The following is a 25,554-nucleotide window of genomic DNA, read 5'->3' on the forward strand; positions in this document are numbered from 1 at the left end:
CAGCGGGAGCGGAGCGGAGCAGGGAAGGGAAGGGAAGGGAAGGGAAGGGAAGTGCCGAGCAGGAGCGGGAGTCGCAGCCCCCTCGTTTCACCGCATCGCCACCATGGGCCGGACATTTACGACATTTACGTTCCCGATCGCCATCGTTTCCGTGGCGTGCTGCCTCTACGGGCTGGCCGCGGTCGCAACGGCGACCGAGAGTGAGTGATCCGCGCCCTTCCCCCTCCTTTCCTCGGGAGCTGCTGACGGGGCAGCCCCGCCCCGTGCCCGGCGCTGTGGGGGGCGAGCGGGCTCCGCGCACCGAGCCCGGCGGCGTTGTCCGTCGGTGCGCGCCTGCTGCCGGACGCTCCGAAGGCGGGAGCGCCGCGGAGCCCCGGGACCCGTCGGGAGCCGCCCTGCGCTCCCCCGGCGCTCGCTCGGCCGCCGCCGCCGCTTCCTGGGCGCAGCGGCCGCAGCCCGCCGAGCTTATGAGCCGCTCTCCTGATCGTGCCGCTCTGGGACCCGTTATCCTCTGTTATCCCCCCTTGGAGGAGGGAGCCGGTGCCAGGGAACCGTGCGCGGCTGCTTCGCGCACCCTTGGAACGGGTCTGGGAGCCGGGGTGCCTTGGTGTAGCCGTGTAGTTCTGGCCCTGGTGCCGCGTGTTCCTCATCCCGGTGGGAGCCCCGTTACTCGTCCCGCGGGTTTGCCCACAGCTCGGGCCCCGTGGGCAGTTTGCCAAAGTGTTTGCGGGGCCGAGAGCCGCCAATTGTGACGCGAGCCCCAAAACGCGGAGACAGCAACAAAAAAAGACAAAACAAAAAGTTGTCTGGAGGCTCTTCAGTATTTTCTGGCCGCGTTCCGTAGTGGCGCTGGCTTCAGCCGAGGGTGCCCGGCCACCGCTGCTCCAGCCCGTAGGGGTCTCCTGCAGCCCTGCCCCGCCGGCGGGATGCGGGACACCCTGCGGGAGCGGCATCCTGGGCTGTTCCGGGACTGCTCCGCCGGGGATTAGCACAAAATTGCTAGCAAAGTCGCTCAGCTGCGACGGGAGAGGGCACTGTTGGGCCGGCAGGCCAGACCCCTCCCGTAGCTCCTGGTTTCCTCCTCCTGTGTAAGGGGAGTATCCGAATTTGCCCTGTGCGAGAGCCAGTACAGCGGGTTTGTCTTGGGAGCAAACGTCATCTTGGCTGGGCTGAAAAGCTGAGTTCGTGGTATCAGAGGGTTTTTGGTTTTTTTTCCTTCAGTGAAGAGCAGGCGTCTGCTGATGGGGAGAGTTGGGGAACTTGCTGTTATCCCATGTAAAAGACCCCACAGAGGGTCTTTCACAGCAGGAATTGTCATTGGGCAATGTCTGAGATCCTGCCACGGATTCTGCAGTTAACAGCTCATTGATAAAAGCATCTCATCTTTGACTCTTACAAATCTGATCCTTCCCCATGTTAGTCTGGGAAGGCTGTTCTTGAAACTAAATTAGAAGTCCTAGTGTACCTGGTATAAGTGGGCTCTACCAGCTGTCTTCCTGTCTTAACAGATGTGCTGTGCTAAATTTTCCACATACCAGTGAGGAATCTACAAAAGTGCAGGTTTTTCACTTGTCAGAGGCTGTTGTGTATGCTGTGATCGTTCCTCAGATGTACATCCATCAAAATTGACAGATTTTTTTTTTCCCCTCCTGAAATCTGTTATCGAGAAACAGTCATAAAGCTCTTGAAGTGCTTTGAGTGCTGCCTTCCTGAAGGGATTGGGGCAGCTCCTGCACACCTCACTGATGCAAACCCACAAAGGTCTTTTCATATCTTCTTATGTGAAAGGAAATGTGCCAGCCTTTCTGGCCTGATAGTAGTAGAGCCATAACCAAGAGAAAGGCCTTGTGGATTCAGGCTTACTTCAGACAGTCAGAATGCTGAAGTTAGCTAATGTATTTGTAGTTGTTATTTGAGAGGTAAATGAGTGTGCTGCCTGCCAAAGATCTGTGGATAGCAGCATTCCTTTCATGGAGGAAAAGTGAAAGGTCACCCCTAGGTGCCTGGAGTGGGTGGATATGATGTGAAATGTGCTGGAAAGCATGCAACAGAAGGAGTTGTGGGTTGTATGTGGGTTTGCTGAGTATGATGGCTGGATGAGTAAGTCTCAATTAAAACTAATGTGGTAAAACTGTAGAAGATCTTACTTGATCCAGTTAATGGATGTTTTGTTGTGTTTTTAAGGTAACAGTGTTTGACCTGAGATTGACGTGAAAAAGCAGCTGGACTGGTTAGGTTGCTGGCTTCTGCTGTGATCAAAATACAAATAGATTGACTTTTTTTCTGCTCTTCTTTTTATGCATGTGTACCTGCATTTCTCCAGGTTCTTGTCTTTATTTCCCATACTTTGATTGCTTTCTACTGTATTTATAGCTGGCTGCTTTACCTAAAGCTCAGGTACATTCTGAGTCGCAGTGCTCTATACCTAGTGCTCTCCTGTGTAAAGCATACACAGTTTCTGCTTGGACAGTAGGGATCTTCTCACTCCAGTTTGCTTTGAGGAATCTTGAGTTGCCAGTTGAATGCAGGCTTGATTGGGGCTGCCTGTGACAAGATTTTTCACGTGTTCACTCATGCAACTTTTGATGTTAGTATGGTGGATTCAAAAGCTCTGTCATTTCAAACCCAAACTGCAGTAGAACTCAGTGCTGTATAAAATTCCTAAAGCTATGCCTGCTGATGTTGTTTTGTTGGGTTGGAATTTAGTTCAATGCTGTCACTAATCTCTCTAATGTAACTTTTTTTTTTTCATAGCTTCCACAGTTTCTCCTTCTACCAGTGGTACTGTGCCCAATGTCACTGTAACACCTTCTTCCAATGCCACTGTAACACCTTCTTCCAATGCCACTGTAACACCCACCAATGCGACCACAGCGTCTTCCAATGCCACCACAGCATCTTCCAATGTGACCACGGCGTCTTCCAATGCTACCACAGCCAGTCCTGCCACCACACCTCATACTCCTATAGGTAATACAGAAGCACTGAACTCAGAATGTCAGGAAACTAGGAACTGGTGAATAACACAAAAGATGGGCTTCTTCCAAAGTTCACTGTAGTAGCTTGGCTGCTAAAAATCTGATGTGCAGAATGCTTGAAAGGTTACAAGGTTTAGAAGAAGTGGATTTTAGAAAACTCTTAGTTATGTTGGTAGGAAGCATTTTCTGTGTTAAAAATTGGCTCTCTGGTAATTGAATTAGTAATTGCCACTAATTGTGAATTCTTAGGAGTTTGGGGTTTTTTGGTTGGTTTTTTTTTTTTTTTCTCAAAAATTTCTCTGCCATCTCTACAGGGAAATTTTTTTAAAAAAAGTCACCTACTTTTTAAAAACTTGCTGATCAAGGTAGCTGGGAGGTAACAAGTGGTACTTGATGAGGCTCAGAACAGCCTAATGTATGGTAGGGTGATTAGCTTTGAATAAACCCACTGATGTTGACACTTGTCCCAGGCACCTAGTGGAATACTGATGAATTTTTAGTAATACTGATCTTTAGGGGAGGGGGAGAGGTCAGAGACCCAGCTACATGGTTTGATTATGAAAGTTTTTAGGAGACAGTTTTCTTTTAGGTGAGTGGTTTTATTCCAGTGATGGCATTCACACTTAGTGTTTTGAGGACAGGAGAAGAAAGATTGTGTATCTCCTGTCTAGAGGTATTAGATTAGGTACTTTTTAGTACAATTAATACTAACTGATTCTAATGAAAGTTTAATGGAAGTCCTTTGCCTTGATACAAATTCTCAGATGTCTTGAAGCTGATCTCTTGATTCTTGTTCAGATACCAGCATTTATATGAGTGCTTGAGAAAAAAGTTGTTTTGTCTGAACACAGAATCACTGATCTGTGGAGAACCTTGAAGTATTTGGGTAACAGTAGTAAGCAAGTTTGAAAATAATCCTTGTTGCAGAACCTTGGCTTAATGCCATGCAGTTCACCACCTTAATTGTGTGGGATACAGACTGAGGGCAAAGGTTATCCTTGTTAAATCAAAACAGGAAAAATCATTTGTATAGGAACGTCAGTGCTTGCAAACTTTGCTTTGGAGTTCATGGTGTGTATGTGCTGTCTTCTCTCCAATAGCCAACGTCACCAATGCAACTACTCATGCTCCTCTGCCTAAAACTACTGTGACTTCAGCCACCACGACAGCCACTGCTGCAGGTAATGCTACAACTTCCATAATTAAAGCGTTAGTTACTCAGAAATCAGGGTCACTTTCCAGCTGTTATCTTGAAAGACTCACCAAGTGACACCACTAAAGTAGTATTGGTGTGTCTGGTGTTGTCACTTCTAACTTTATGGCAAGTCTAGTTATGTTAAGGTGATGTATGCAAGTAGCAAGGCTGTAAAGCCTGAGAAATAGAGCTAATTGGTAAAAAGTCATAAACATGTTGGTCAGATGAGATCAGCAGGATGATTTCGATAGTGTGGTTTGAAGTGCCTTGTTAACTCCCCTGTCTTTTATGAGGTCATACTTTGTTTTTGCAGCATAATAATAATGGGATAGGGGTTGGTTTTTTTTGTTGTTGTTGTTTTTGTTAAGTGAAATTGGGCTACAGTGATGGGAGTAAGCTGAAGTATTTTATTTCCAAGTCAGTCCTAAGTATGCCATTTCATGAAAAGGTCCCACAAAGTAAAGCTCTTTAAAACTACCCATCAGCAGATGGCTGTTATTTCCAGCTTTGTATTTGTGACTTCAGCTGGTTTTTGAAGCCTAACTCTTGGGGTAAAGTACAGTAAATGCAGGATAACAATTTGTGTTAAATTTAAGCAAAAAAACCCCCAAAAAAACTGGAGGAAGGAGCAGCGACTGGAGAAAGGCTTTGGCTTTTTGAAGTACAAATAAAGTCCAGCTGGGTATTGCTCAGTTTTGAGGTCCAAGGCAGTTTGTCTGTAAATAGCTCTAGCCTTGTACAAACAGCATTTAGTCAGAATTTCAGTACCAGTAATCTAAATTCAGATGCTGGCATGGCTTCACTTTCAATTATTTTTTGTTTTCTTATTGTTATTTTGATTTTTTGAGTAATCCTAATACAAGGAATCCAGCACTAAAATCTGTAGAACTGTTGTGAGCACTGTACACTTACAGTTTCTAATTTGGTGTTTAACAGGTTCAAATGCTACTGTTCCTACTGTGGCTCCTGTACCTGTTCCACGCAAATCTACGTTTGATGCTGCGAGTTTCATAGGTGGAATTGTCCTTGTTCTGGGTCTGCAGGCTGTTATTTTCTTCCTGTACAAATTCTGCAGATCTAAAGACCGAAATTACCACACGCTTTAGGACCTGCCCCTTGGTAATGGACTAGTAGCCCAACACCTGTAGTTCACTGAACCAAAATATTTTCTGTTGCTCGTGGAAGACAGCAGTTCATAATATCCTTTAAATCTCTAAAAGAAGACTTCAAATGAATATTTTTGCAACATTATACTTGGCAAGACGTGATATGAATCTCTTCAACAGGATTACTTGCAATATGCTGCATGGGTTCTAATGGCTGTTTTATTTTCCTTTAGTGGCTGCTGATGTGGGACTTTTCTTGATATGCCAAATGTAGAATGTCCAGAGATTCTTATTCAGTGGCAACACTGTCCTGTAGACAATCTTAATATTACTTATTCTGAAGGTTAATATAAACAACACCTGATACAATATCCCTTCAGTTTTATCAAGATGTGAATTATTGGTGACTGATTTCAGGGAGTGAAATAACGTTTGTAGTAGCTTATGGCTCTTACAGTGTGTTGCTAGAAAGATGGACAAAAATGTAGAATTAGATAATGTCTTAACAGAATAGCATAACCCTTTTTTTTTTTTTACACAAGAATAAGAGTTGCCTCATAAAATACTTAATTCCAAACAGAATTCCTATGCCATTTCCAATTAATGTTGGGGGTGGATATAGGAATAATCCTTCTAATGGGGAAAATAAATATTAGTGCCTTAAAAGACTAAATTTCAGTATAGCATGTCCCAGCTATATCAAAGATAAATAAAACTTCTAAGTATTTACTTTACATAGGAATATAGAACACGTGTGACTTGAGCATTCCAGTTTAAAAAAAAAATTCCCTAGAATCACTGTCCCTTAGTGATTTTGTTTTAGAGTAAGGAGTACGGTACAGCAATGTTCAGCCACAAACTGAGGCTTTGGCTTGTTTACCTTTAGTTCTGGCCTGCAAAGACCAACCATAAAACTAGTGACATAATTCAGTTCACTCCCTGTATAAAAAGGCAACAGCTCACATTTATACTTGAAATATTGATGTTTGGGAAATCCTGATGTTTTTGTTATTCAAACGGTTCTTAAAACTCTTTGCAATTAATTTCAGGAGCTTGGGTTGTTGTTGTTTTTCTTTATTACCCTCCTGTATGTCTGCTTGCTGAGGGAGCAGTTAAGGGCCATTCAGAGGATCTACTGATTTGATCCTAGTCAGGATTGCTGTAATCCTGGGACCGCAGGCTACAGCTTTTTTCTGTCCCTTATCCCCTTCCTGGCTTCAGGTTCGTGTCACCTTGCAGTGAACTGTTGAAGGAAATCTATTCAGCCAAATAGTTCAGGGTTTGTTTTTTTTCCTCTCTTGGCTGGGTCAGCCATGTGATCTGAGTATCAAAGGTACGTCATCTCCAATGCAGACTGACTTGAACACCTGTGAAAATAAACCCACAGGAAAAATGGAAGTAGAGATAAAAATCAAGTAGTGGAGGTAGCACACAATGCGTAGCTTCTGGTTGTATCCCCTGATCATCAGTTTTGGGATAATCTGTAGTACTGTCTTACTAGCTCTGACTTGACTGGAATTTGGCACCCAATACAAAAATAGCATTGATAGCAGATTATAGTCATGGCAGTGAGACTTGAATTATGAAGCAAATTAAGTGCATTTCAGTTGGAAACTTGAGATGTACAGTGTTGCTTTCTTTTGTTCTTCTAGTTTGAATGGCATTGTTTCTGTTGTGCTGCATAGAAAACTCAAATTGCGACAAAGTGCAGAGGTTACTCACCAGTACTGTATCTTCGAGTTCATTAGCTTTTGGGTTTCTAGACAAAAATAAGACAATCAGCTCAGGTTTATGAAAACAGCAGTGAGCAGCCAGTTTTCAGCAACAGTATGTGTGTGAGCTAGATGGTATATCCTTGGCCTTATTGTGAAATCACTTAAATCTGTCCTTTCCCTATCTAAGACCTATCTTACTACATTTATTTGTTAAAAAAAAATCCATGAGCTTGTATTCTGTGCTTTGAAGTGAACAAGATACTCTTTTGAAATATGACAGTTTGCCTTCAGCACAGCAAAGCAAACTATATCTAGTATACAACTTTTGGCCTCAAAGGGCTCTTTTGGAAAACTTGCAGAAAAGTCCTACTGAACACTTCATAGCGTGGAAAACATTGCCACAAAGAGGTTGCTCTGTAAAATGTTGCTGAAATGCTTATTCATGAGCTTTGCTAATTCTGATTTAGGTTGCTGATAAAGTATGCTGGTAAAGCAAACTAAAAATAATGTTTAAAGTGCCTTAAAATTGCTTACTTGTTTGCCTCAGATTTTGTTTTAAAGGGTAGAAGGGATACCTTGCCTTAGTTACTAAATTTGTTGTGGTGCCAGCAATTGCTATTTTCCAAGACTTTAGGAAACCCAGGATCTCTGGCATATACAAATGCCTATCTGAAAAACTCAAGTTTGTGCTGTACCAATTTAGTCACATTCTGGAAGGCCTGCACTCACACCTCTTGTTCATTAGCCTTGCCCACAAGGTGTAATTCCACAGTTCAGAGTTGTGGCTTGAATTGTTTCCCTTTTAGTTGTTTGGGGGGAGGGGAGGCTGGGTTATACATCTTCACCATGTGCTTGGCTGCCTCTCTGTTGAAAGTAATGACTCCTCTGTGAAATGCAGTATCAGCTGATGTGTGCTGTGTACTAGCAAAAAACCTGAAGTAACAACTTGCAGTTTTTCCTGGCCTTGTGTTTTGAAGTGGAAGGTAGCTCATAGATCTGTACTTGTACTTGCCCCTAAATCAGTTTTAGGCACTCAATCGTAGTGACTCTTCAAGTTATCTGGCTTTTTCTTGAAGCCAGCTTGTGCAAATATCAAGCTGTTACCTTAAGAATGTTCTCTGCAAGTGTTGCTGTAAAAGTTTGTATCTTGTCTTCAGTGGAAGAAAACTGAAGCAGTTGTAATCGCAAAACCAAATTGATAAATAAAATCTGTTGAATGGAATTTTACCTGTGAACTTCCTTTAATGTGAGCAATCCCCAGGAGGAATGTCTGCGTGGTGACTGGGAGATGAGCTGTTTCCCATGGGAATTGAGAAGTACTAAGGAAAAGAGGAAGAATGCAAGGTTTGAAGAGTTAGTGCCCCTAAAAACAATATTAACTTTGTGTTTTTAACAGTACTGATTCAGATTTAGAGTTATCTCAAAAAGAATTTTCATTCAGGTCGTGTTTCTCCATGTTAGCTTAATTCTTGTTTTCTGCTTAAAGCCAAAGAGGAGCAATGTATGCATTAAGTGTTAGGCTTGTAACAGTCTGTGAGACTTAATACTCCTCCTTCTAAGCAAAGTTTGTGATACTGGATGTCAGGTGGGAGAGGGGCTGCTGTGTTTGCACAGAGGCTGTTAGAGCTTTAATGAAAAAGCTACTGCTCTGAGCCTTATTTCTTTCTGATTGCATAGAACCATGGAGTGGTTCCCTGCTATTGGCAGGGAATTTGAGGATCATCTAGTTTCGACTCCCCTGCCCTGGGTAGAAGCACCTTCCACTAGACCAGGTTGCTCCAAGGCCAGGTTGGATGGAGCTTTAACATATCCAGGGATGGGGTATCCACAGCTGCTCTGGGCAACCTCTAGACTCACTCCTGCAGGTCTGATGGATGCAGTACTTGAGGTGGGTTCTCACAGGAGCAGGGTGGAGAGCAACAATCACCTTCCATAACCTGCTGATCACACTTCCCTTGATGCACCCCAGGACACAGTTGTTCAGGCATGTGAGTGCACATTGCCAGCTCAGGTTGGGCTTCTCATTGACCAAAATGTCCAAGTCCTTCTGCTCAGGGCTGCTCTCAGTCCGTTCACTGTCCAGCCTGTATTTTTGTGATTGTACTGACCCAGATGCAGGACCTTGCACTTGGCCTTGTTAAATTTCATGAGGTTTGCACATTCCTACCTCTTGAGCCTGCCAGGGTGCCTCTGGATGGCATCCCTTCCCTCCAGTGTGTCCACTGTACCACACAGCCTCGTGTCATTGGCAAACTTGCTGAGGGTGCCCTTGATCCCAATGTCTGTCACTGACAAGGATGTTAAACAAAGCACTGGTCCCAGTACCAAGCCCTGAGGACCCCTCCTTGGACATGGAGCCATTGATAGCAGCTCTGAGTGTGACCATCCAGCCAATTCCTGATCCACCCAGTGGTCTGTCTGTCAAATCCATGTCTCTCCAGTTCAGAGACAAGGATATCATGGGGGACAGTGTCAAATACTTTGCGCAGGTCAAGGTAAGTGGTGTCTGTCGCTCTTTCTTCACCCACCAATGCTGTAAACCCCATTGTGGAAAGCTGCCAGGTTGGTCTGTCATGATTGGCCCTTAATGAGGCTGTGTTGGCTGTCACAAATTGCCTCTTTATTTTCCATGTGCCTTAGCACAGATTCCAGGAGGATTTGCTCCATCTTCTTGCCAGGCACCAAGGTGACACTCTCCAGCCTGTAGTTCCTTGGGCCTTCATTTTTTATTTTGGGGGGTTACATTTCCCCTTTTCCAGTCTGTGGGAACTAAACCTGACTACCCTGACTTCTCAAATATGATGGACAGCAGCTTCATCTGCCAGTTCCCTCAGTCCCCACATGCCAGGGAATTTATCAGTATGCTTGAGCAAGAGAACAGAGGGTGTGCAGTTCTGTGGTTGCTGACTGACTGAAATGATAACCAGCTCTGGAGGAAGAAACCTCAATTTCACATCATGACCTTGATGCTTATGTGGGTTGTGTTTCAAGCACGAATGTGTATTGACGTGACTCAGTTGTATATGATGAGAAATTGCAAAAAATATAGCTGTACTTCTGGAAAGGCTGTATGGGAATGAAGAAAACCTAGAGCTTCCTGATGCTATTAAAATTTCTATGCCTTCTGGAAAATCATCCATCTGCTGCACACAGTTAAGGATCAAATTCAGTTTTTGTTACAATGCACCACTGAAAGTCTGTGTACAGTGGTTTATCCCTGTAGTACCAGTCTGTGTTACTGCTGCTCTTTGAAGACTATCTCCTGTAGGTATAATATTTTTCCTAAAATAATTTTTGAATTTTGCTGTATTGAGTAATACTTCAGGTGTTTTAACTAGAAGCTGTGATTAGTGGAGACAGCCCTTCCCTTTTTGCTACTGCAGTGGCACGTAAGTGCTTCATGCTGATGCTATTGCTCTACTTCCAAATTGGCATTTGCTTTCTGGAGTGTGCTAAAATCACATTTGATGGCTTCTCTAGTGACAACTGACCTTGGATAGTTATCACTCACCTTGTCCTTCATTTATTGCGTACCTTAAAAAGAACTGATGTTATTTGATAGCTGGTTCCACAGCATTCTGGCAATAAAGTTGCTTGTTTCAATGTAGTAGCAAGCCTGCATGAATTAAAACTTGCTTGAGTAATGGTGAAGGATGTCAGCCCTGTTCTAGGAATCCTTTATCTCTGCATACTACAGCATTTCTAATGCCACTTTAAGCTCTTTTAATCAGTGTTTGACCAATGCAATGCTGTTAAGTTTTGCCGGAATTTAATTCTAGATCTCAGTTACTTATAAAAATAGTGCTTAAGTGTTTGATTGTGTTCACAAGCATCCAGGCATGTGGATGATGCCAAGAGACACAAAGATTAGTATTGTCACTGATCAAAAGCTGCAATACAGTTTGATGATCTCCGGAAATACTCTGACACCTTTATTGGCTAGGCTATAAAAGCAAGCTTTTTTCAATGCACGATAAATGCAGATAGACTTAGGAACATTTTCTGGTTTCTTTTAGGTAGTGTAGCATTGTGAAAGGAGCTGCACTTCTTCCCCTTTCTAGGTGGAGAGCAGAGAAGGTTCTGGGGCAGGTCAAGACAACACTTTTGATGAGTCATCTTTAGGCAGACATGAAAGGTTTAGCGTGCAGGCAGCAGCCTCTGGGGATGAGAGCATTGGGCAGGATGTGGTAGGCAAGGGTTGCAATAGGAAAGCAGTTAAAAAAAAACCTGACAAAACACCAGACATCAATGTTTTTCTGTAAGTACCTAGCTGTGTTTTGTACCACCATGTTTTGAGGTTACCACAATCAAAGGAAGCCTTTTAGGTCCAGCTGATGTCCTTGCCTCTCTGTACTGTGCTGCACTGTCTGTGAAGGGAGGACATGAAGTGCTGCTCCTGCTCAGGAGGGAGCTCTGTATCACCCAGTACCTAAAATGGATTAGCAGATTGAATGACTGGAGCTGGTATTGAATGCTGCATCCAGATGCATCGAAGTACATGTGCACAGCACTGGAATATTACTGCCTCTCTTTAATTTATGTGTGAGTTTTTCTTCTCTTACTTCAATGTTGTCAGTTCAGTGGCATTTTCTAAAATGACCTGGAATGATTATAAAATACATTTAGGTTTACTTCTGGACCAGCCTTTGTTGCTGTATCTACATGATGACAGTAGGAAGAGACTTTTCATTTAGGTGTAGTAATATCTTATGTGCTGTTTTCTCCTTCCATTTGCTAGGCACCTGGAAGCATAAGTAACATATAAAAAGTGCCATTAATCATAGTACAGTACTCAAAAAAATTACCTCTTAGACCATTGCTAACTAAATACCTCCTTCCTGCTCCCTTTCCTTAGTCAGTTTTTGGAACTCTTTTCCCCCATTTACTAATGATTCATATCATACTTTGCTCTTAAAGATAAATCTTCAAAGGGCTTTGACTTACTGTCCACATGAAACCTGCCTGGGTCTGTATACAAATACAGCTTGCAGACTGGCAAAAAATCTGCTCATTCTGCTACCATATCAGCTGATTATCAATGCCATCATTACTTACTGTCTTTGGTCTCAGAGTGTTTCCTCTTTTGTCATTGCTGCTCCTTGGGTCAAAATTAAAAGGATATTGCTGATAATGCTGACAGCTTGTACCTGAGCTGCAAAACCTGAATAGTTACTAACACAGAGTTATAGTAGAGTTCAAGTAAATGCAAAACCTGTTGTTTCTGACCTCTAAGAAAAGTGTTAGGGTAGAGGGAAACAAAAAAGAGAACTAACCCCAAGCTGTGAACATTCAGCAGTGTATTTGAATAACATGTTTCTTAGTCTGCAAAAACCAAATCATGGATGATCTTAGCAGAAGGTAAGAAAAAAAAAATTGCAAATAGTTGCAACTACTCACAAAACCTGAAATTTTCTGCCATTTTTACAGCTCACCACATGCCCTTTCAATTCATAGTAATGAATGCATAAGTATTCATTGCTGCAGCAAGAGACATCTCAGTGGAGCAGAAGATTCCTGCTGTCACAAATCTACTTTATGATATGAGACTATTTTCCCCACAACTGTGTCTTTTCTGGTCCTGTTGAATGCCAAGATTAAAAGGTGTGGAGATGTGTTAAAAGGTGGAGATCTCTTCCCAGTGAGACCAAATTCCCTAGTGAATTCCAGTCTTCAATTTAATTTCTGAAAAACAGAGATGCAGCCCCTTAGTACCAACCCTTCAGCTACCAAGAAAAATCCCCACTGACTCAAAGGCTTTGCTTGCTGTCAGCTTGGGTGTGATTTATCCCTGATTAATACCTGTGTGCAAAGTGATGTGATTGTACTGCTCCTCACCCTGTGTTAGCATCTCCCACTAACTTAAGCTAAAAAGATGAGGGTGTTTTTGCATTGTATCTGTAATCCTGCCCTTGATATGTTAATTGAGACACTTCTCAGATATGCTCAGGTGTCCACATTCTGCAGCAGAGGCTTGAGAGGGCTGCCCACACAAACATCACATGAACCCAGGAAGAAGAGCAGCAACACAAGAGAACAACAAGGGGAAGATGTGAAAGTGAAAGGAAGAGTTCTGGAGAAAATACCTAGAGGACACAGCTCAGACTCTAATCTGGAGTTTATTCACACAAACTGGCTGAAGTCTTTGTCCACCTGGGCAATTCCTGAAGTTTATATGATCTGTTTCAAAAACACCTTTGCCTTTACAGTCACAACACAGCTATTGCATTAAGAGTTGCCCCCCCCTATATAGATAGATCTGGCCAAGTACTATAGCTCTGAAGTCAGGTCAGCAGCACAGTGCACTCGATTTAACAGTAAATACAAACCTTTACATGATGCAAGCCTGGATTGCCCTATCAGAAGTACTAGTGTTAATGCTTTAAAAAAATAGCATTCAATATTGACCTATTATGTGGAAAATTAGTTCTTATACTGTTTTTACTGTGGGACAGCAGCTGGGCAAACTTCCTTCTACCTTTTTGAAATGAAAAGAAATTAAAACTTCACAGTATCTGCTAAATATGAGACATAGGAATAAAAATATCACAGGTGAAAAGGTAGCTACAATGCATTGCAGGGTTTTGATGAATGTCAGGCTATGTGTCTAGAGTTTGATGGCACTCCTGTGTTGAGCACAGAGCTCCAAGCTCCTCAGATAATTTTTCCAGCTTTGCATCATCTTTAACAATAGTAACTAACTGCAGGAGAAAAAAATCTCCTATCACAGCTGCTCTTCTTGTGCTTAGTGGCATCAATGTGACTTTCGAGTTTTGCAGCAACTTTTCCCCTGAGCTTGATTGGCTTAAAGCCAGAGAAGTGAAGTATATTTGTGCATTAAGTAAAGAGATCTCCCATTTCTTGATCTTTCCAGATTTGCTTTCTGTCTTGTCTTCAGCAGTGTGCTAATGAGCATTTCTCAGTTCCCTGCAGTAGGAACAGCTAACATTTTCCTGCAGGAGGAAGCAATAATTAAATTTGTTGTACTTTATACTCTATAGCATAGAAATGGACCTTGAAAGATTATTGGACTTTTTTTTTTTCTGTGTACTTAACTTACTAGGAATTTGGGTATTGCCCATCAATTTTTCTGCATGCATTTGTCAGACTGACAGTAGGATTTTAATAACACAGAAAAAAAGCAGAAACTTCAGACGGGTAGGGGTAGAAATCCCTAAATAAGCTTTAAAAACTACATGAATTACATAAGCATTACCCTTGAAAGATACATAATAAGCAGCTGAGAAGAAAGATTTCTGTTAAAAGGTATAAATTCCAGGTTAATTCAATTAAGGGCTAGAATGCTCTCACTGCTGTTTTGAAAGCCTCTAAAAAACTCCTAAAAAACAGTCATAGGCATATATCTAAGTGAATTACAAGGATGCAGTCTTGTTTGACTGCCCCACATGGCTTCTAAGTAAGCTGTTCCAAGAACAGCACCACTACTGAAGCCTGATTTCCTACCACTTGGGATCCTTTGTCTCCCAATTGCCTCCCCCACTAAATGCAGCTCTCCTTTTATTTCCCATGATATCCCTGCAAAGCAAAAGACAACACAAATTATGGTTTGAAGTTATTAACTGGGTGTATTGTGCTGCTCCAGCAGCTGTGGTGTCAGAAGGCATAGATATGGCTTTTGAGTTATCTGACTTTTCCTAAAGGTTTGGTCTTTCTCCTCTACCTAAATGCTTTCATTACAGAGCAGGTTGTCTCCTCTTCTATGTTTGGCTTAAGTTGCCTATTCCTTCAAAGGTTAAAGAGGTGTTCAGAGACACGGACACATAACTCACAACCTGTCTTTACCTGCAGTCACATTCCTCTGGGAAGCTGCAGCTTCCAGATCATCAACTTGACACTGCAGTTCTTCACCCTGCCTCCTGTTTTAAACTGCACTCTTGGGTTAACTGACTTTGTATCTTAAAGGTGGTAAAAGGATTAATGGCAGCAACAAAAATTCATCATCTGGTAGCTTTGCCTCAAAGCAGGGACTAGATTGAAAGGGAAAGATGTTGCCTTGTGCACTCAAGTGAATGAGTTCTCTCTGGTCGAAATAATCCATAATTACAGCTTTGCTAAACATACCTGTAATCCCTCTGAATGCAAAGTACAGCATGAATAGTGCAAATTGGCATTCTCATTGGTTAATAGGACATCTGGGTTTCAGGCATTGCTGGAAGAAGATAAAAACAATAAAGAGGCCTTTTTCTCAGTGTTCTCTGCAGATAACCCTAATTAGACAAGGCCCTACATCCATTTGCAGGGCAAAGGTGTGTGGAAAAAAACAGCACCTCTTCCCTCACCTCTCACACAGACTGTAATTTGCTAACTAAATTTATATTTGAGGTTTGTTAGTGGTAATGACCACATGGTTGCTGTGTGGCAATAAAAGCACGAGCCCTGCAGTTACCCTTTTCTATTCTGCTCTCCTCAAAGGCTGATGTAGCTGTTGACATCTCTGATCTCTTAAAGGGTTATTTTTTAAACAAAGCAAAACAGTTCAGGGCCCCATCAAAGGCAGACACCTACGAAATCAGTGGCCTCATATGTCTACACCAACTGCTGTGGCTGTGTAAAAGTCTCTCATATGATTTTGTTTAGAAAACATGCCAGAAGCCTGAGAAATTATTTCCAGCAGAATGGCATTTGTCATCCTGACTCCGGAAAACAAACAATTCATGCTTTCACCTTGATGCTGGAAAAGATTGAAGACAGAATATATTTTGCTCAGTTTAGGGGAGAGACATTCAGATACACTTAGAAAGCTTTTTTCTCAATAGACCAAGAAAGCAAGGGTAAGGAGGCTTTTGAGGCAGCAAAATTGTCGTAGATGGATTCATCTAGTTAGAGTGTAATCAAGTAGTTTCCAAACAGTGGGTTTTTTCTGCAGGCTATACTACAAAAGAAGCACTCCACATTTCACTGCCAAGAGCCTACTCTACCAACTGTGCTAAACACAGAGATTGTGCTAAACACAGAGATTGTATTTACTTGGCCAAAACAGTTTTTAAATTGAGGCTGTTAAATCTCTCCAGCACCTTTCACATGGAGACAATCTTAAGAGTGGATCTGATTTCAGTTACACTAAATCAATTATTGGCATATATGCACTAAGATTTCAATTCAGTTCTCATCAGTTCAGTACAATGGCATCAGTTTAATGAAAACTAATGCCATTTTTGAGGTCTGGCTGGATTAAAGCAGTTCCCTTCCCAGTACATTCATTTGGTAGTCCAGAGTTTGGGGAACAGTGTTGTAATGTGTGACAATGTGAAACAATGTGAAGCGGAGGACAGGGCAGAGAGTTCATGTCCAGTGCAGTGTAGATAAAGTCAAAGGACGGTAGTTTGTCAGCTCTGCAGCACTGGAGTCAAAGCCCTGCCTGGAAAATGTCACAGGCACTGCAGACCCAGGAACATGGCCCCAGCAGGGAGGCATTGTCCAAGTGAGGCTCCAAAGTTCCTTGTTTAGCCTGGTGATGAGAATGACCATTATGGCAGAGGACTGGGGCACATCCAAATCCCTCAGATCCACCAAACCAGACAGCTGCTGCTTTAGCTACACCACCCTCAGTCTCCCCAGGGCTGCCAGCATGTTCTGTCGGACATTGCACACCCATTCCCTCTGCACCAGCATCTCACACAAATTCTTAGGCAATTACCTCTTAAATATGGAGAAAACTGCTCCCTTTCTAGAGCAAGGATGCTGACCCAGGGTCAACAGGGTGGTCCTCAGAAGTAGCAGAAAGACAAAGAATCATAAAATACTGATTAGCAGAGTTGGAAGTGACCCACCAGTTTCCTTGAGTCCAACTTCTGTCTCTGCACAGCACCTGTGCCCAAGAGCATTGTCCAAACACTTCTTGAACTCTGTCAGGCTTGGTGCTGTGGCCACTTCCCTGGGCAGCCTGTGCCAGTGCCCAACCACCCTCTAGGTGAAAAGCTTTTTCCTGAAACCCAACTGAACCTCCTCTGACACGACTTCAGGCCATTCCTTCATGACCTGTCACTGGTCACCAGAAAGAAGAGATCAGCGCCTGCTGCTCCTCTTCCCCTCGTGAGGAAGTTGTAGACTTCAATGAGGTCTCTCCTCAGTCTCTTCTTCTCCAGGCTGAACAGACCAAGTGACCTCAGCTGCTCCTCCTTCATCTTTGTAGCTTCCTTTAGACACTCTCTTGCAGCTCAACATCTTTCTTACATTGTGGCACCCAAAACTGCCCCCAGCACTGGAGGTGAGGTGCCCCAGTGCAGAGCAGAGCAGGACAATCCCCTCCCTTGCCCAGCTGGCCATGCTGAGCCTGGTGCACAAGACGCCACCAGAAGTGGACCATGACCCTAAAGCCCCCAGCAGGCAGGGGCTTGCACAGTGCCAAGGCTCCTTCTGCAAGACGGATCCAGCACACTTGGATGGCTCTGAAGTTCAGACACTTGAAGGGATACCTTCAGATATGTGGTCAGCATTCAAACTTGAGACATCTCTTCAGAAATGCTAAGATTTCCTTTTGTCACCTCAGCATTAACAGTGTATCTGCTGCATTTCTTTCTTGTCCCCTGTTTTTGTTGAATATAGTATGTTTTAGAAGGCTTTTCAGCTTGCCTCAGAGGCATTTCACTCTCTGCTCTTTTTCTTTCTTCTCTTCAAACAGCTTCTCCATGTTTTTGACTTTCATTGTGCAAATTACTTGTCTCTTGGAAGTCCTTGGTTGCTTGTAACTTCCTCTATACTACTTCCAACAGCTTTTGTTTCTAAAACATGCAATTAGAAACACTTCAGAGTTAATTACTTTATCCCAGTTCCCACACCCATCTTTTTGATTTCCTTTTAAACCCTGATGATCAGTCCTCAGATGTCATGCCCAGCTGAGCTGAATGAAGAGAGACCCAGTCCCACACTGTCTTCATTGGTACTGGAGATAATGAATTGTTGGTAAATGAATCTGAATTATCCTAATATCTAAAAAAACCCACTCAGACCTAAACCCAAAATAAAATCTGGCTTGTGAAAACGGGGAGAACAAGGGAAGGGTAGGGTAAGTTAGAAACGGAATGCTGTGTTTATATCATTGCTTGTTGGAAAGAGAAGCCTCAAAACAACATTCCTGTGGAGAACTCATTCAGTTGCAAATAAAAAGTTCAGTTGCTTCCAGTTTCCTCATTCTGTTGTAATTTGCTTTCTGCAACCAGCCTCAGTTCTGCATGAGAAACTTGTTTTTAAAACGATGTATAAAAAAGGAAAGAGGGGGGAAATGAGCACAGCTTTTTAAAACATTGGTGTTTGTACATAGTTTGTAGACAGTATGGCTACATGTTAGAATCTGCACTTCAATCAAATGCAGTGGTATCACAAGCCACCCATATCAGGACAAACCCTCCTGAACAGGCAAGGTTGGAAGCTTGCTGTTGGTAAATTCCATCATCATAATGGTAAGAAAGGAATTAGAAAGAAAGGAAAGAACCAGAAGCTGATGTTAAGAAACCAAAAGAAAACAAAACCAAAAAAAAACTGCTGCTAGAAAGATGATGGATGCAGTGTGTCTTCTGGAAGTAAATTGACAGCTTGTCAGTGAAGAAAACCAACTTATTAACTCCACTCTGCTGAAAAATCTGAGCATGTAGAATTTAAAACAGTCACAGCCCAAACATTTTTCACTGGGGAGCTCTCTCAGCCTTACTAAGGTTGGAGTTTCATAGACTGATAAGCTCAGAATTGCGCAATCGATCTGCCAGATGTGAATTTTCAATATCACCTTTACCTTCATTACCCTTGTACTGGAATGAGTAAGTTGGTTTGGCTAATCCATGTTTCCCAAAAAGGCATTTGTTTCTGATGATACTCCGTTTGCCATATTGTCATTGCTCAATCACATTTTGAAAACCTGGTTTCTAATTTCCCCTTTTTCAATTTTTCTGGTGGCAACTTTGAAGCTTCACCTTTCCTTAAGTACTTTTTAATGTCTGATCTTCTCTCTCAACATTATCTGTAGATTGTAGGCATGTCACTTTTCTTTCAGATAAGCTAAACAGATTGAGCCCTCTGCTAGAAAGCATTTCCTGCAGCCCTCAAGTAATTTTTGGAACTCTTTGCTGTATTCCCTCATGTTTTTTCTCATCTGTTTTGTGTAGTACACTCTGGAGCTGACAGCAGTATTTTTGTGTTGCACAGAGAGCCACAAACTCTTTTTCACTATATCTGCACGGCTCCCCTTTTTATAAACTAAGAGGCTGCAGCATCCATCTTTTCCAGTCTCACACTATGCAGCCAGTCATCTGTCTGTTAAATTCCCTGTCCTGTCCAGGGATGCAGTCACCCAGCTCTGCACAAGTCCTGCTCTCTTCTCATTCTTCATCTAAGCAGGCACTGAAACTTCTCTCAGAGGGAGAACCAAGTTACTGAGTTACCTGTGTGATTCTGTCCTCCTGCTCTGCCCACATCATTATTCACTGTATGTGCCTTATCAAATTCACTAACATTCCTCCCCAAATATGTCACTGGTTATTTTTATAATCTATAATTTTATATTTATTTCCAAGCCGCTGACAAAAATGTATACTGATAGCTCTGCTACCAACCCTTGTAGAAACCCATCAGAAACCAAGTAAATTTAATGAAAATGCTGCATTTTTATATGTCAAAAAAATCTAGCTCTCAATCCATTTAGCATTTTTATTGATATGGTGAAATACTGAAATTTAAAATACAAAATTTATGTGCAGCTAACCAACACAGCCCTTCCAAATGTATATTACATCTCTAGCATAATGTTTATCTATCTAACTGGTAATTTTATCAGTGGAATGAAATGAGCTTGGTTTGACAAGACTTATTTTCCATACAGCAATGTTGCCTGGCATGAAGTATATTGCAAGTGAAGGGTGTGCTTTTCAGTCTGACTTTGAGGAATGGGGCACTTCAGCATGTGCAGCCATGTGTAGAAGTGAAAGGCAGTTTGCTGGCATAGTGATATGTCCATGAAGGTGATCAGATTGAAAAAAACCCAACCAAAAAACCATGTAATTAATTTATTCTGTTTTTAATGGCAACGTTCTGAATGTTCCCTTGAAATTTAATGGTCGGGTAGAAGACTAATAACCTCAAGATCTGCAATTTAATTTTTTTTAAATCTGTGGAATAAAATATTGGTAGTGTGTTTTGCACTACCAAAACATACATCCATCACTGTTGATGGCAGATGTAAATGTAGGTGTCATTTTGGTATGTGACTCAAACTTCTTCCAAGATGCTATGGTTTTTTCCTTAGATTTCTCTGCCTGGGATGATGAGAACCCCCAGACAGATGCATTGTTTCAATGCCATAAGATACACATCCAGCTCCAGTAATCGTATTGCGTAGTTAGTTTTTAATACATTTCTCTCACAGTATAACAGCAGGCAAATTGCTCATTAAAGCAAGTGAGATGGAGAGGAGAATTCAGATACCAGTTTACATAGCCATTTCTTTAGCTTGACAGTGTCTGCTTGAGATTTTGCAAGAGCTTTCCTTACAGACATGAGCTGCCTCTCAAACAAAGCAGCATTCAGACACTCTTTTTTTTTTGTTTGTTTTGAAGAGCTTCCTGTAAATAGAAAGCACATAACAGAAACAATATGAGAGCAGTCATTTTCTCTCTTTTATAGAGAAGTGAGTTTCTGGAAAGGTAAATCTCTCTGAGAGTTTTGAGTAAAGTGGGATTGAATTGTTCCTACCTTCTAACAAAAGCTGGACCTTTTTTAAAGCAGAGACAGGAAGAGGATGGGCAAGAGGAGTTCCCTAAAGGGGAAAATGTAGGATGATTTTCCCTATGGGTACAGCTGCTTGTCTGTAATTATATTTACATTTCAGCAACTGAAATTCTTGTGTGCAAATAAGCTCAGAGAAATGCAAAACTTGATCTCTCAGGCATTAGAAGGACTTGTCCATCTACGAATCTGTTTATCCCTTCATTGTCTCTAAAGCAAAAATGTGTGTGATGAAGCTTGTTTTCCTTCTAGGCAAGGTATTTCTGTTTCTTTTAAACACAAACATAAGTGTGTGTATATATACATCTTACTATGTCAGGCACAGATTCAGCAGCCCTTTCTCCTTTCCCAGCCATTCAAACTGGAAAAAGAAGGGTCCAGGATGCTCTGCACTTGGATTGGGGGACAGTGGAATACAAATTCTTAGATCTTCGTGACAAGAAAGCTCTTCCAGAGTGAGGTGATCTACTTTCTAATTTTAAAAAAGCCAAATTCTCCCAATTATTTTTCTCAGTTTCAGACTTTCCTTTTAAATCCTGTGAATGTGGCTCTCATTTCTTATTTAAATCCACCAATTTGCATTAATTCAATCAATTTTTGACTAAGATATTTAGTAAAATATTCTGATGACTTAGCATCTCCCTGGTACAGCTGAACTAAGTCTATCCATTTTATTAGGGTTTAAAATTACAAGAACACAAAGCCCATTTTTTTTCACCCTGTTAAAGTTAACAAATATGATGCATTATGCTTTCCTTAGTTTGACATGTGCAGCTAATTAGCCACAATAGCAATCAATAGCCTGTTTGTCCCATCCTAATCATCTTCATTTACAGCAGTGAAGTGCTTTTCTTTCCATCCATCTTTAGCTTAATTTAGTAATTTTTGTCCTTAATCTTGTATTCCTTTAAATAAATTTACAAACCTAATGCTGTGTTCTGCTTCATTTAAGCAGATACCAATTAAAAAAAAAGCAAACAAATGCCACCACTTCCCAAACAACAAGCTAGTTCTTTTTCACTTCAAGTCTGCCTGTCTCCCCTTTCATACCTTTTGTCTACCCTTTCATACCATGCAGTGTTATAATTCATCTTCTGAGTCAATGACAGAATCAGGAATACTATAGGCTACACATACTCCCTAAACTCTTGCTTCAAGCAAGCATCAGAGATTGGTTTCCCATTTTTCCCATTTGAAGACCGACTACCATTATACCCACAACACAGTGGGTAAAAAATTTAGAATTTCTACCTGGAATTTGCAGTTACAAAGCCCTCCTATAGGCTCACCATTATTCCATGGGCCCCTCCAACCTGAGCATGAGTTTTGCAAAAAATTAGACATGGTAACAGATGAAATGGAAAGGAAGTATCTTCGCAGCATCTCTGAGCTCATAAGAGAGCTGTGCTTTCTGAGGGTTTTGCTTCCAACAGTTCAGAGCCTTTAGCTTACACACCAGCTTGCTAAGCCTGGTATTTTCACCCTGCAGGAGCTGCAGCTGTTCCTGCTAAGGAAGACGTTGTTAAGAGTAGACCCAAAAGGATTATTTCCCCAGGAAGCAACGTGGTTTGGAAGTAAACACAATTGCAAAAGCATGCAACTCTTTCTATCACTTTTTAACTTTCAAATGCTCAAACTCTGCAGTATAAAGCAGTGCAGCCTTTGGCAATAAATTTCTATTACTGCGTCTCTGGGAAAATGGGAAATGTGAATGGGAAAAAATTGAAGAAATTTAATCCCAAAAAGCAAGCAGTGAACCCCTCCAAAATGAAGCCCTCTTAATGGTAATGAATGCTATTATGGCAAATGGGGATTCAGGTTCACACTATATTCATGTACTTGGTCGACCCTAATTACAGTGTCCTCAGTAAAAACAGAATTAGTGGATTCATGAAAAGTTTAGTCACCAGGTTTTCCTCTTCACTGTTCCAAACAGACTTGCCCAGAGCAGCTGTGGCTGCCCCAACCCTGGCAGTGCCCAAGGCTAGGCTGGATAAGGCCTTGAGCAACCTGGTCTAGTGGAAGGTGTCCCTGCCCATGGCAGGGGGGATTGGGACTAGATTTTATGATTCCATGGCTTCCTGCTGAAAACCCTTACAGAGGTTCTGGAGGACTGCTGGAGATTCTGGCCCTCCTGGCAGAAGTGTCTCTGCAGAGCAGGTCTGCCATTCAGTGCCCATTCACCTTCTTAGCCTTTGTGCCCCATATTAATTTTATCTGCAGCTGGGCTTTGTCCTTCCTCATTTCACCACTTTGGGCCTGAACCCCAATCCTCCAGCTCTGTGGCCTTCCCACATTTCTACTATTTGCAATCTCTCTTTTTGTATTTCAGTTCCTCAAGAAGCTCCTTGCTAAGGCAAGCAAGGCCAAATTTCCGCTAAACTCCCTGGTCTTCTTGCATAACAGGGTAGCTGGTTATGAAATCTTCTCAGTTTTATTTAAAAATCAACCAGTTTTCCTCTGCACTTTTCCTCTCTTGGCAGTCTCTCAGGGAATCTGCCTATCAATTCCCTAAATAAGTCACAGTCCACTCTCCTGAAGTCCCAAGTCCTAAGTCTGCAGTGTAATTTTGCAACCTTTCTCCTGATCCTGAAATAATTTCACAGTCAATACAGCCTTGCATGCTTTTCCTTGTTTGTGAGCAGCAGAAGTAGGGATTTGCCAGAGTTGGCTGCTCTGGCATTTGCTCTTAAGATATTATCACTAATGCTACCTAGGAACTGCCTCAGCTTTCACAGTGCTGGTTTCCCTTTCCAGTACATTTCCAGATGAACTCCAAGATATCAAATCAAAACCACTTTTCCTTATCCCTCTATAGACAAATCCACCTGATTTGTTCTCTTGACCAGGCAGACTGTCCCAGGTTCCCCTCTGCAGTCATTAATCTTCACTAACATTCCTCCCTTCTCTGACCTTGACTCCTCGGCTGTCAGCAGTGCCTCTCCACACTGCCTCACAAGCTTTGTGCAGGGAATGAACCCCTTACACAGAACACAATCCTCATTCCTTTCCTTCCCTGCTGATCCTTCCTAAGCACCCTGCAAGCCCCCCTGGCCGTGGTGTGCAGCAGCCCACGAGTTCCCACGGCTCTGCTCAAGCACAGCCCTCTGCTGCACGTGAGCTCTCCACTCTTCATGTCCACTGCATCTGCACACTCTCCCTTCCATGCTTGGGGACACCAAGGTCTCCCTGCAGCCTTCTCTTCCCTTTCCTCTGATTCCTCATTTGCTTTTGGCTATGCCACCCCCCAGGTACATTTGGGGTGCTGAAGGCCCTTCTCACCCTGATGGCACTGCAGCTATACCCTGCTTTGCAAGCTTCTCTGCTTGGGAGAGCTGCAGACATATTTGCTTTAGACAGAAGTAAATTGCCATTATCCATTTGATCTCATTTGTATTCACTGGCTTACTGCCTTAATTTCAGCAGAAATTGAACTTTGCTGAGGAGCAATATGTTTGACTATAAAAGAAATTGATCTGGAAGTTGCAGCTTGGAAATGACTTTCCAGGCTTTAGTTCATAATTCCCAGAAGATCAGTTTTGGTGGCTCTTTTTCAAAACAAAAAGCTGAATATATTTTTTATTCTAAATACCCACTAGTATGAAAGAGGATTCTGCCCCCATTCTTTTATGTGACCAGCCTGCTCAAGAAGAAGATAAAACTCCTATCAACACATTTATCAGTGTCACTGAAACACCCCAGTCTCTTTCCCCTGCCCAGAAAAGGGCAGTACATGAAAACATTGACATTATGATTGAATGTGTGTTCACATTTATACTTCCTCAGATCCAAGTTCAACCTCTCTGATGTTCACCTGTGTAGAAAGCATAGTGGTGGTTTCATTCAGAACAGTTTTAAAGCAGAGTTTTTAAGTTAGGACCCAATCCAATTCAAAAACATGTAGTTATTCAGGTTCTAAGGGCCCAACATTTTTGCTCTTGGAGCATAAACACACAAAGATTCGTGACAGGAAGTCACGAATTAACAGAGTCCAGTAATGGATCACCTCCAGCTCTTCACCCAACCCTGTCCCAGGCAGAATGCAGTAACAGCAGCAGCGAGCTCAACCAGCACATTATCCTTGTCTTTGTTTACTGACACACAGATGTCTTTCCTTGCTTTAGAAAAATGCTCTTTCAAGTCACCATTATCTTCAGTGAAGCCAGCCTTTTCCTTCAGATCAGTCATGCTGTTGACTCGTCCCTTCTCACTTCACTGCTGATTTCAAGCACTGGTTGCTCAGTGCTAAGGCAGTAGACATCCGACTTTCCCTGGAATTACAAACCTGTAAGAGATGGAATGTGCACATATGGGAAAGTGACACTCAGAAGATTTCAAAAGTCTCTCAACTACAACCAGATGGTCTTTCTTCTTTACTATTTTCCTAGAATCAATGTATCAGGAAGACAGAGCAATATTCTTCTTGCCTCGAGGCACTAAAAAGTGGAATTTTAATTGTGTCATTTGCAGGCAATCTGTTGGCAGTCCTGGGATGTATGTATTGAATGGAATTCTGTATCAGCACCATGATGAAAAATCAGGCTCTCTGGTGAAAACTGGATCCACTCTTAGAACTGCAAAAGAAATCACAATATTCCTAGAGTCACTATTGACATTAATGGGCTCCTGTACTATCAAGTCAAAACTCTGAGGATCTGACACAGGTAGTTGCTGTATGGTCCCAATCAGGCCAGCTTTTATAGACTACATTGGGGTGTCTTATTTTTGCAAAGTAATAACATATGCAGCCACAAAGAAATCAGTGCACTACTTGAAAACAAAGGCATTGTTAGAGTGAGCATCACAATTATGCAGCAGACATAAAGTTT

The 25,554-nt window shown here is 42.2% G+C and overlaps 1 protein-coding gene across 1 annotated transcript; it reads left to right on the plus strand.

Moving 5' to 3' along the window:
* On the plus strand, nucleotides 1-8,216 carry CD164 (CD164 molecule). The gene is made up of 4 exons (XM_030236202.2): nucleotides 1-200; nucleotides 2,755-2,970; nucleotides 4,079-4,159; nucleotides 5,110-8,216. The coding sequence occupies exons 1-4, from the start codon at nucleotides 104-106 to the stop codon at nucleotides 5,277-5,279; spliced, it is 564 nt and encodes a 187-aa protein (XP_030092062.2). The 5' UTR covers nucleotides 1-103; the 3' UTR covers nucleotides 5,280-8,216.
* The last annotated feature ends 17,338 nt before the right edge of the window (nucleotides 8,217-25,554 follow it).

Source organism: Serinus canaria, chromosome 3 (genome assembly GCF_022539315.1).
Source record: "Serinus canaria isolate serCan28SL12 chromosome 3, serCan2020, whole genome shotgun sequence".
NCBI classification, from domain to species: domain Eukaryota; kingdom Metazoa; phylum Chordata; class Aves; order Passeriformes; family Fringillidae; genus Serinus; species Serinus canaria.